At 38.5% G+C, this 12,500-nt stretch overlaps 2 protein-coding genes across 2 annotated transcripts in view; one reads left to right on the forward strand and one right to left on the reverse strand.

Annotated features, from left to right (window-relative positions):
- peli3 (pellino E3 ubiquitin protein ligase family member 3) overlaps positions 1–5,157 on the reverse strand; it is a 16,445-nt gene extending 11,288 nt beyond the window's left edge. The window contains exon 1 of the mRNA XM_043245314.1: positions 4,873–5,157. The gene's annotated coding sequence lies outside the window, so the exon portion shown is untranslated. The remainder of the gene's footprint in view (positions 1–4,872) is intronic.
- A 1,874-nt stretch (positions 5,158–7,031) lies between these two features.
- The window catches only part of rce1a (Ras converting CAAX endopeptidase 1a), a 7,391-nt gene continuing 1,922 nt past the window's right edge, over positions 7,032–12,500 (forward strand). Inside the window, exons 1-8 of the mRNA XM_043245471.1 lie at positions 7,032–7,418; positions 8,209–8,311; positions 8,403–8,486; positions 8,680–8,758; positions 8,951–9,118; positions 10,143–10,214; positions 10,311–10,373; positions 10,973–12,500. The exon at positions 10,973–12,500 is cut by the window's right edge and continues 1,922 nt beyond it. Of these exons, the coding sequence (XP_043101406.1) occupies positions 7,255–7,418; positions 8,209–8,311; positions 8,403–8,486; positions 8,680–8,758; positions 8,951–9,118; positions 10,143–10,214; positions 10,311–10,373; positions 10,973–11,199 (960 nt within the window). The 5' untranslated portion in view covers positions 7,032–7,254 and the 3' untranslated portion in view covers positions 11,200–12,500. The remainder of the gene's footprint in view (positions 7,419–8,208; positions 8,312–8,402; positions 8,487–8,679; positions 8,759–8,950; positions 9,119–10,142; positions 10,215–10,310; positions 10,374–10,972) is intronic.

Below are 12,500 nucleotides of genomic sequence, written 5' to 3' on the forward strand. Positions count from 1 at the left end.
TTTAACTATTTTTATAATATTTCTTTATTGCCATTTTTAATATTTAAAGTTGTAATTCTTGTTTTAGATTTATTGATTTTGATATGTCCTTTAATCATTTGTATGACAACTTTTGTTTACTGGTTTATGTTTTTAAAAATATTTCTGGTTAGTTTTTTTATTTATTTTATTTTAGTTTTAGTAAATGTAATAACTTTTCATCTAATATTTATATTTATTTTTATATATTTTTATATATATATATATATATATATATATATATATATATATATATATATATATATATATATATATATATATATATATATATATATATATATATATATATATATATATATATAAACTGTATAAAACTCTAATATCTATTTACATCTTCTAGGCTCCCTTATGCAGCAAATTAATCTCAAGCGAGTGCAAACCCACAGGAAGCTGACTGGTTTTGAGATGACGGACAGCTCGGATGAGCCAATCGCTGTGCTTTTATGGCGCTGCATGACTGTGGGTGTGCAATGGTGAGAGGTGGACTGGAGGCTGAGAGGGTGAGTAAGGAGAGGGAGGGAAACTGAGAGAGGACAAAAATAGAAATAGCATGGTGGTGTAGGTGATGTAGGGGAGAGGAGCAGGGAGGGCCAGAGGGATGGAGAAGGGTATGTAGAGGTGTAATACACATAGAGAGCTTGCAAAACAGCAGATTCTAGATAACAGAAGATTACTAGAGATGAACAAGCACAGTTACGAAGAAATTGTGTGCGCGCGCGTGCTAAGATTTGGCAGGGTGATGGATTGCCTGTTCTGTGCCACGCACTTTCTAATCAGCCCACAACCTGGGGGAGGAACGAGGGGAACGAGAGATATGGGAAAGGAAGATCAACAGGAATGCAGGAATACGGAGGGGCGGTGAGGACAAGATGCACATTATGAAACGAGATCTTTCCAGACACAACAGCCTTAGTGTATAGTGACTTATTGCACAATAAAACGACAAGCGCTGTGTCTGAGCTCGAACTGTTCTCCACACATTATTGGGCAGCTTATCAATAATTCATTGGCTTCTGGTGGCTTTATTAAAAGACTTGAGTCCCACAGTGTAGGCACCTCTAATATCCTCCTCTTTATTCCCTTCGTCTCCACTTCTCGTATCACCACATCTGATTTTATGTCCTCCCTGGTTACCGTATCATCTCCCTTCACCTTCTCTCCTCATTCCCACAATCCTCTCTGCTGCCTCTGCAGCGGGGTGAGCGAGTGCGGCGCGCGAGACGTAGCGTATGAGTGTGAGCGGGGTAGACAGAGAGCGAGTCTGCCTCATCCATCTCTATCAGGAGCCAGATGAAGTGGGTTCTAAATATACCCGCACGAGGAAATGATCTCACGAATAACTTATGAGGTTTTACTCGAGTCCAGCCGTGCCAAACTTAATTCTTCAAAATCTATATCTGCTTTTCAGCAGATCATTAGCGCTTTCGCAGTTTTGTCAGAGATGCGTTTTTGTGCAAGGCTCGGCTGCAAGATTTCTGTTTGCATTGTCGTTCTGTCCGCAAACAATAGTATTGGTGTTATGCCTTAACACATTTGGCATCCTGTAGCAAAGTGAATTTGTATAGGTAGCAGAATGTAGTTTGCACTAGTAGTATTGTCTGCCGGAGTCAGCTCAAAGCGACGGCATCTCATAAATGCAATGCTATGCTATTATGTATTCATAGTGTCTACAATGGTCTGTTATTGTTTATGATCGCGTGGCTCCCTAGAATGCTTGCTTTCTGATTGGTCAGTGGCAGCAATTTGAAGCAATTCCTACACAGCTAGTGGGATGTTTCTCTCTTCTCAAATCGTTTTAACATAAATTAAGATTTGATGTATTTTTGGCAAGCAGCAAAAACTAGGCTGACTCAGTGATGTTAAACAAGAACTGAATGACTTCAATAAAATCATCCATTTAGTTGTTACCACATAAAACACATTAAGGTTAACATTTTCTCAGTGTACAGTTATTATTGCAAAACTCCTTCCTTTTGTACATTCTGATCGCATCAAAAAAAATTTTATGCAATAACGACTGACTCATTGTATGTTAACACTCACTTGTGCATTACAGTTTGCAATAACCATTACATATTGTTTAAAATTGGTTATCGTTTCATATCTTTAACTCTGCTTTAATGCCCACCAAGGCAAAACGGTAAAAAATGTTAACATAACTGTTTTCTATTTGAATACACGTAGTGTCACGCGATCCTCCAGAAATCATTCAATCATTCTCCGCAAGAAGCATGTTTTATTTTTTCTGTTAAAAACAAAAATCTCTTGAATCTGTAGATCATTAGCTTAAATTAATGTAATCTCTGTCCACCAAACCACGTAGCAAGTTTTCTCGCAACTAGTATTCTATGTTCTACATTAGCACCGTGTTGCCCGTTACATTTTCTTTGAACAGGATAACACCAGCTATCTGTTCTAGTGAGCGGAGCGGCTAAGGTCCGCCGTAGACTGCGGTCTGCACCAGTGCAACAATGGGGCATATTGCATAATTAATGCAAAAACACCATCAAAAAACAGTGTTGCTCACCGTACTGTATAATGTCATTGTCTCTGTCAGAGTAAGTCTGTAGTCAGCTGCAGCTTGTTGAATGGCCGTCATGGCTGTTGTCTGTTGCAGTGAGGAGTGAAGCTGTGGACTGCAGCAGGTGTGTGTGTGTGTGTGTGTGTGTGTGTGTGTGTGCGCGACTCATGATGGAGTGAGTGTCCTACAGTGGTGTCTGACCCCGCTGCTCCTGTCTGGGTGAGCAGTGGAAAGAGCCGCAGCCACCAAAGGCAGGGAACGAGAGAAAGTGCGAGAACAGGTTGACTTCATCTCCCCGTTAGAGGCATCACGATTGTGAAACTTGATAGTGACCTTCAGAGGCAGGGACCTCCGCGAGAGCTCTATCATTTACACCCTTCCTGTTTTGACAGCGCATCAGCATTCACAGATGCATGTCAGCAAACGCGTATATGGGTCACCTACGTGACATTGCAAATGCTTAGAATTCGATTTAATAAGTAAATATGACATGTTTTTTCATCAAGAATGAGCCCTAAATTAACAAAAGGGAAATGCTATGCAGCACACGAAGAAACCCACGCCAGTGAAGGAATGTTTAAAATGTGTAAACTTCAAGCATAAAGGCACTACTCAAAATATTAAAATATTAATAAGTTAATAAAACGGCAGCAGCGCACAATAAACTGACATGTCACAATTATCCTACAACGCCAGCAAGTTTAGATCTTGTGAAACTAAATTTCCATTTCCCAACCGAAAAGTATAAATCCCTATTTCGTGCCACGAGTCTGCCACTATCAGTTTATACTCTTTTAAGGAAGAAAATGATTAAAATGATGTTATGTTTTCCTAAACACGAACAATCATTAATATAAAGACAATTGAGAAGTATTTCCTCTCATAAAATCATTTTCTTAATCACTGTATTGTTTTCCTTAAAACGAGATAGATTTCTTTGACAGGCAACATGCATCACGCCTTTAAATCAAAACTCTTCTCCAGTATATTTGCAGTATTGTTTTAAAGACTGGAAATCAAAATAATTATTAAGACTTCTATTTTATTTATTTTTTTTGCTGTTGCAAGATGTCAGGAGACATCTAAATCAAAGCCTACATACATTAATTAACATTAAATATGTTCTGAGATGAGTAAATATAAAGTGATTATTAACCTCAGCATGAACAAATACTAAACGTTTATAAGACAAACCTATTGAAACATTCACGATTGCTCACTATTAAAAAGAAAAATCACATAGGCTGTGTTTATCCGATGTGTCACTAACGCTTTTTCATTTTTGTAGTAATTCAAACAAGTAGTAAACTCTATAGCAGTACTAGCTCGGCAATTAAGAAAAACTTCAACTAACAAACTATCCAAATAGTTCATTAAATTACATTATTTTTAATGTCCACTCAGTATTTTGGGATTGTGCGATTCAGGTTTACAACAGGCCCCGTGAAAGTCGTTTTTCATCATCTGTACTGTGAAGTATGAGATTATCGTACACATAAGAAACTAACATTATAAGCAAGATTATGTAATGGCATTTTTCTCGTATTCTGCTCATTTACCCGAGCCAGCGTGACCCGTGGACCAGCCCGTGCTCTCAGACGACAGATTGCAGCGGATTGCGTCTCGGTAACAGCAGAAGGCAAAGATTCGAATTCTAAGATTCGAATTACAGAATTCGATGTCTAATTCGATTTTTGCGACGTAATCGTAAAATGCCGATCCCCCCCCTCACGCACGCGCGCACGTTGCAGACGTTTACTACTGATATGAAACATGAAAGTCGGGCAACACTTTTTTTTATCAGTTAATTCGTAAGGCGTCAAATGATGTAGTGTCACACTAGTATCGTTCTCGTTTTTTAAAAAATCCGTCGGTAAAGTCTGTTCAAAAGGCACATCGCGTATGGTCATATTACATAACGTTATCATAACCAAAACCTGACCTATTTGCTATTCACCAGAATTATTGCTGCAATTGTATCCCGCAAGAACAATATGACTGAGATGCTCTTATTTATACTAAGCAATCTCACGCTGCTTATGAGGCCTGGGACGCACACGAGGGATTTCACGGAAAATTGATTAATTATTTAATTTATTACACGTCGTGGGCTATAAATTAAATAAACACTTTAAATTAAAAAAACGATAAAAAAAAAGATTTGCACTGAAAATAACTGACCAACTACAGGAGAACGCGCGCATCTATACAAGGCACTCCGCAATAACGTAAGAAGACCGTTGAAGTGATAATAAAAAAGGAACATATTTCAGTGACCAAGCACGCCAAGCAAAATCTATCCAAATACGCACCTGATGATGTTACAGACCGCTGCCTTGAATATCCTTGGCTTGTCAATCCCCGTGTGGCCTTAAAATAGGGCGTCGTGCTGTTAATTCATCGCTCGCGGTGTTAAACTGGATGGCACGCGCATCACGTCGTGTGGTTTGCATCGCCACACTCCGTTGTCATCAGTTACACGGAAGACAGCGCGGATCTTAATCCAGGAGAAGAGTGTTTTCAGCCTAGTCCAGACACTCCGTTGTCACGCCCATCTCTCCCTCTCAGCTCTCCGCCGTTAAAGAAATCCGAGGACGGGTTTTGCCCTCGCCCACATCATGCGCCTCTGCGGTTGGTCAGGGTGCCACGACACGCGCAAGCCCCCTCCCCCGGATGTGAGTTAACGATCCTAATATGGTAGCGACGTTATTAATATTCAAGAGACCAAGGCTTTGCCATTGGGCCGCGAAAGCGCAACGTCAGGAGCAGGTAATTAATATTCATATATGGAGAATCGCCATTGGGGGACTTCTCTGTCTGATTAATATTCATGAGCTGAGCGTAAGATTCGTAATTTCGCCTCGGGGTGGCGTTCGCGGGGTTGGCGCCGCATCACTGCTGGTTGCGTACGCGCGCGGTGACGCTCGAGCGAGGGCTCTGACAGCCCGCGGAAACCTCCGCAATCTCCGCATTTAGGAATACACCTGTGGAAGTCGGTCCTTCGCACCTGCAGGCTAATACATGCGATGATTGCGCTGTGTCACTTTCACCGACACCTCTCCGTTAAGACGGCCGTCTGCGTGATGGTGCGCGTGCTGGTTAACCTGCTCCGCCGGTTGTATAAAGCTCTATCGATTATGGAAATTAATCATATTTTCAAAAAATAACAAATGCCACTTGTTAACAAAGAGTCTTTATGTGGTTGGGGAAGGGGGGACATGGGTGCTGTGACTAATTTTTTTTTGTTTGTTGTTGTTGTTTTGCCTGAAATTAAGGAATTATGGGCAATAAAATATTTGCTGAATGTATTTGGGTCTGTCGTGGATAGATAAATAGCGACAGAACTGCCAGTAGATGGCAGCAAGTCCCTGTTTTAATAAATTATCAATTGAGTTCAAATCAAACAATTAGTTCAAAACTGAAAGAAGTGCCTGCGTCCCAGTGTGCATACTAGCCATCTTAAATTCTGTGTGATAGTAGTAGCTTTCAATACTATTTAGTGTAGTAGGCTATACACACTGGGACGCAGATAGACGGTTGAATCACTGGATCACTCGATTCTTTCCAAAACAGATCCATTCAAGGAACGGAACACCGTGTTCAAGCACACATGTGCTGATATTCAGTACAAACCCAAAAATAGATATTTTTATTTCATTGCCGGAATTAAAAAGGCATTCTTACTGCATGCTTTTGGACTCTGTTTAAATTAAAACAGCCCAATATATCAGGGAGAATGTATTTAAATTCTAATCAAGATAAAACCATACCTTCTGTTTGTTTGTTTTTTTGTTTTTGCTTTTTAACAATTTTAACACTTCATGTGCGTGATCAACTTTACGTAACACGCAAATGTAATCATCCAAACGGGATAGGAAGGATGCTTTTTGTCATTTTTCTGTCATCCTCCCTCAATTCGAGCCCTGTCTTTACACAAATATAATATTCTGTGGCTGTTGTTTGGTTAGCTGGTTTCGAACACCTAGTTCAACTAGAATTATGTCCTTCAATTCGAAAATTCCTTTCATCATCATCATAAATTTACAGTCTACAGTGGGATAAAATTCCTGTGTTAGTTTTGCGGTTTTTCATCAATTATTTTTGCTATATAATTGTTTTTTATGAGTAATTCAGCAGAAGGCAACTCTACACTGATTTTCGACAGATATATATATATATATATATATATATATATATATATATATATATATATATATATATATATATATATATATATAGATAGATAGATAGATAGATAGATCCAAAGACAAAGCAGTCAACTGAAAAAAGCACTTTGGATATAATAAATAGGCTATAAATACAATTTATTGCACAGTAGGGAGAACTTATGCATACATAAGTTACTGTAATTGTTAGAGCGTCTCAATGGGCCATTATGCGTTTTATAAATTGACCGTCATTTTTCTTCTCCCCTTTCAACACACAGCGCCTCATCATCAGCTGTCACGAATTGTGAATGGAAATATGGGCCGGTATCAGGACCGTCTCACATTGATGGCGTCATTCTGTGGCGCCAAAACAGTATCCTCTCAGCCTCTCCAGAGTACCTCCATTGTGGACATACACATTTATCTAGGACACAAATTCAGATCACCAGCGTCGTGCTTAATGTGTCGCCCGCGCCTGCAGTTTTTTAGCGCGTTTAGTGGGTTTTAGCCCCTGTCGGCCTCGCCATGAACGACGACGATGGTTTGACGGCAAGTTTTCATTCAGGTCAACTCCATGCTAATGTGGCGTCTGTTCCTGATGGACTTTGCTGGGTGTCAATTCTCTCCTGCCTGCTGCTCGCGTGCTCCTATGTCGGAAGTTTATACGTTTGGAAAAGCGATTTACCAAGGTATTTTACGTAGTCTTTGGCGGTGTCACATAAACTAGCGAGCTCTCTTCGTAGACAGCGTCGTAACGACAGATTCGACGCGTACAGTGTATTGTTTAAATATAACGTATGAATAGAACGTTTAAATATAACGAATGCTGAGGCAAATGTATTGGTTTAAAAAAAAATTAAATATCGTTTGAATCCAATGTTTTAAATTCAGCTTGAGGCGAACGTCCAGCGTTGATTAAAAAGTCTTTGAATTAACGTTAAATGATTTAAAATGCTGTTCATATCGACCGTTAAAATATAGATCGAATGGTATGTTTGGATCTATTTTTCAGCACAGATTTATTTTCCATTCTTTGGCCTCAACAAGTGCAGGAAATATTAGTAAGTTGATGGAAAACCTAATAATTAAATCTTTTAAAAAAGATATATAAAAATAAATGATCTAAACTAAAAGGGATAAAAGATTATGGATTTAATTTGCATTATTATTTTAGTATAATATGCATTAATTATTCATAGTTAGTTGTAGCAGCTCTAGAGTCAGCCTGTCTGATTAACCCTGCCCCAATATTTATATTTTTGTCTTGTCTTATGTAACAAACTGGGGCCTGTTTCATAAAACAACTTTGCTAAATAAGCCAGGCCTATTTCAAACTAAATCAACCGGCAATACGTCAAACCAACTGAAATAAACTTGGCTTATTTGGTAAACCTGTTTTATGAAACAAGTTGCCAAATGCAAACATGTTACTGTAAATTGCATCAAAAAAAAAAAAAACATTGTTTTTTGCACTAACAGGGATCATCCTGCAGTGATAAAGAGGCGCTTCACCAGTGTACTGATCGTCTCCGCTCTTTCTCCAGTGTTTGTGTGGGCATGGAAAGATTTCACAGGCATCCAGGTGAGTTTACAGCATTTTGTGGTTAGTTTTTGCCAATGTATTTGACGGGAAGATCCCAGACTTACTCAAATTTGTTCGATTTCTCCTGTAGCCTGGTCCCTCATTACTAGCCCTTATGGGGATCCGGTTGGAGGGTCTTATTCCTGCTATCATTCTTCCACTGCTATTGACCATGGTTAGTAAAAGACAACATCTGCACTTGGTGTATTTTTTTAGATAATGAAAAGCAAGTCTTTATCTTCATCCTAAAGCAACGCATTATTGAAATGTAATATTCTGAGAAGTAGGAGATCCTTTCTGTTAGACGCCCGATCTGACACAGTTTTGTGTGTTTTATTTGATTGTTTTATTGCTCTGTTTTCCGTCAGGTGCTATTTCTGGGTCCCCTGATCCAGCTAGCCATGGATTGCCCCTGGGGTTTCATTGATGGGATGAAAGTTGTAGTCGGTAAGCGGCCTTGTCCACTTCTAGTGATTACTCTAGTGAATCTCTCTAATTATAAAGCTATTTTGGTAGTTAAATAATCTGTCAGTGAGCTGTCATTATGCTAAATTATTATAGGGACGACAATAAGTGTTAGCCAAATCATTTGGGAGGCGATTCTGTCAGACCAATCACATTTACATTTCGTCTTTGCAGACCCTTGCTTCTGGTCTCTGTGTCTGAGTGACATGCGCTGGCTGAGGAACCAGGTTGTTGCACCACTGACAGAGGAGTTGGTTTTTCGGGCATGCATGCTTCCTATGCTAGTCCCCTGCGCAGGCCCCTCCACCGCCATCTTCACATGCCCACTCTTCTTTGGTGTTGGTGAGTGGTAACGTACCCTTTGAGTTGGGGTTAATACATCAATTGTTTGTTTTTACTCCACCCTGCTTTTTTTTTTTTTTTTTTACACTAATTACTTGAAGTCAATTAGAAATCGAAGTTGAATATTTGCATTCTTGAGATACATCTTATTGGCTGATGTTTCCAAGGTTGTGCACATCTTGAATATATTTTTTAATTCTGTGTATTATTTGTATTTAAGGACACTTGCATTCAATTTTTTTCTAATTTACAGCACATACACGCAACGATTTGTTTGTACCTTGACTTAATGTTAATGAATTAAGTAATTTGACCCCACCCATTATGTCGATATATATGAGTTTTCTATAAAACTTTTGCATTTCAGCACTTTCAGCAAATCTATAACACTGTCTAAAGCTGCATATGTTGTTTTTATGCCGACTTCATTCACAAACTTGTTAGTTAATAAGAGCCATTGTGTTAGGCTACTTTTGTAGATAATGCAGTCTGCTGTCTTCCAAGCTAATTCTAGTTATGACATTTTGATGAAACATTTCATGCATGCATGGATGAATCATTCACAATAAGATCTATAACATGCGCTTACTAGATAGATTAAACTTTAATTTCATGGCAACTGATGTAATAAAGGTTACTGATATGATAGCAGACACTAAAAAACATATGAAATAGAACTGTTGTAATCCTCTCCAGGGAAATTATTGTTGATACTTGGCACTACTTCGATATCCGGTAATTGGTAAGCCGAGCATTTCACGCAGTTCTCTGAAAATGGCGACGTCAACCTACTCAAGTCTTATTTGACAGAAAATATCATCTCTAAATTAATGTGTCTGAATGACTGACCACTCAAGAAAAAAAAGACTGTTTATAATTTATTTGCATTGCTTTGTAAACCATTATTGTTATTGTAACCTTTTCTTCTTTCTCTGCCTCTTTCTCTCTCTCTTTTTCTCTCTCTCTCTTGCTCTCTCTCTTTTTCTCTCTTTCTTTCTCTCTCTCTGTTTGCATGTGACTGCAGCTCATTTTCACCATGTAATTGAGCTCCTGCGGTTCAGACAGGGCACTGTCTCAGGGATTTTCCTCTCTGCAGGTAATCGAGTCATTAGTTTACTGTCATCTTTAGTGCGAGGAGTGCTGCCTGTGAGACATAATTACTCACGTCTTTGTTTGTTTGTGTATTTTTCAGTGTTCCAGTTCTCCTACACTGCAGTATTTGGAGCTTATACGGCTTTTATATTCATCAGGACAGGTGTACCTATTATCTTTAGTACCACTGATGCATGAACCACTTCACAAGAGGACCATAAATTTATAAAATATAAAAAGTTTAGCTTTGAAAATATTAATATACATTTTGTTTTGACTATTTTCATGACAGCTGAGCATATTGACTTCCCAGTTCATATTTCCAGTAAAAAAAAAAAAAGACAGCGAAGCACAAAAAATGATAATTATATTGTGTTTTTTGTATTGTACAGTATTTGTGCTTTTGCTTTTCTGCGTCATTGTGTCCAGATAAAATTAGGCTAGATAAACTAGATAAAGTTTGGAGTTGAAGTAGTTTGAAAAGCTTGAGGTTTGAAGATTAATTAAAATGTAATGATTCAAATTTAATCTTAAAAGCGTTACGTTTAGTAATAATTACTAATTTAATGACAGTAAAGATAATTGGCCACAGAATTAAGGTGGAAATAATGTCCCAATTCAACATAAGTTGTCTTTTTCTTAAATTGTCTTCAGAGGCAGTGTTCATTGTGCTTTGAAATATACTAGATTTCTAGAAAACAACATACACATTACCATACAAAGAAAAGCTGCAACTATCTCTTTCTATGCATGTGTCTCTAGGTCATTTGGTAGGTCCTGTACTGTGCCACTCCTTCTGCAACTACATGGGTTTTCCAGCTCTCAGCACGGCCTTGGACCACCCGCACCGCCTCACGATCCTCTCCTTTTATGTGCTGGGGGTCATTCTTTTCTTCCTCCTAATATTCTCCATGACTGATCCACTATTCTACGGCTTTCCCACACCCGTCTGCACCCTGACCTCCACACCCGGATCCATCTGCTCCTGATCCATCCATACCTCCAACCCAAATTTCATCCATTCCTTCTCTCCGGCCATTTGAAAAGGAGAGGCTGTTTAGCTGCCGATTAAACCAGGAGAGTGAGGGACCTGCTGGAGAACAGGTATGAAAATTCACAGCCTCTGTGAGGCGGTGCGTGGAAGAACTCAGTGGATGCAAAACATCCTCAGGTTGCACTGGCCATTCTTCCCACCATTCATTATCAAGTGACTTCAGCTACAGGCCTACGGTTGATGAAGACAAGTTAATTATATGCGTCTGCATGTTTATATGACAATATTTCAGTGTGTTTATCATGCGATTGGTGCTGGGGGGTAAAGATCAGACACTATTACGGGTTTCCTAGGAGGATATGTATGCTGAAATGTGCATTGTTAAAATGCTAAATTCCCTATTTTTTTGTTGTGATGTTAGGATCCATCATACCTTGTTTGGTCTGGTGCCCTTACTTGAAGACGACATTCATTTTTACAGGCTCATTTTGTTTTACTCTTGATTACGTTGTCTAAAAATCATGTCACTTGAATTAGTAGGCTTAAATTTAAATAAATGTCTTTAGGTACTCTTTTGGAGCAATAGACGTAGACCTATTAGACTAACAAAATGTAGTGAGTATGTATTAGAAGTTGAATCGCCCTGCCCTGAACACACAGCTTTACGTGTAGATCTAAATAGAATTGCGACCTCATGCACATTTCAAATATGAGGTCTTTTTAAAGCATTGATCAGCCTTGGCCATTTGCTAATTAGAAAAAAAGAGAAAATACCAATTACTGTTTGTATTGTATAGTTGATATTCATTAATAGATTTTAACCAATGGTATTTTGTTCATATTTAATGCAGAGCTAAAGACATTTCTTTTTTTTTTTTTTACATCAGCATAGGAATTCTTGTGAATTTAGTACGGTAGCACTGGAGGACATTGAGTTAAATTCTAGACTTCTGCTTTAATAACGGTGGCTATTCCAACAACTTTTTTTTATGACTACTGTCTTGTAGTCATAAACCACCTCTAACAGCATTGAGACTACCTATATTAGAGAATTACAGAATTAGTTCTCGATAATGTTTTACGTTCTAAATCTAAATGCTAAGCTTTTTATAAACCTTTTTTATATATTAAAACCACATAGTACTGGCTTCATGAATTTTTATGCGGGTTCTTTCACCATGGAGTGTTCGTGAAAACTCATACCACTGATCTGCATGCTGCTACACTGGTGACACATGGATGTTCGAATGATGATCGATTTAAAAGGGGGGAAAAAAGCACACCAAATACAATCGT

This window comes from Puntigrus tetrazona, chromosome 7 (genome assembly GCF_018831695.1).
Source record: "Puntigrus tetrazona isolate hp1 chromosome 7, ASM1883169v1, whole genome shotgun sequence".
NCBI classification, from domain to species: Eukaryota; Metazoa; Chordata; class Actinopteri; order Cypriniformes; family Cyprinidae; genus Puntigrus; species Puntigrus tetrazona.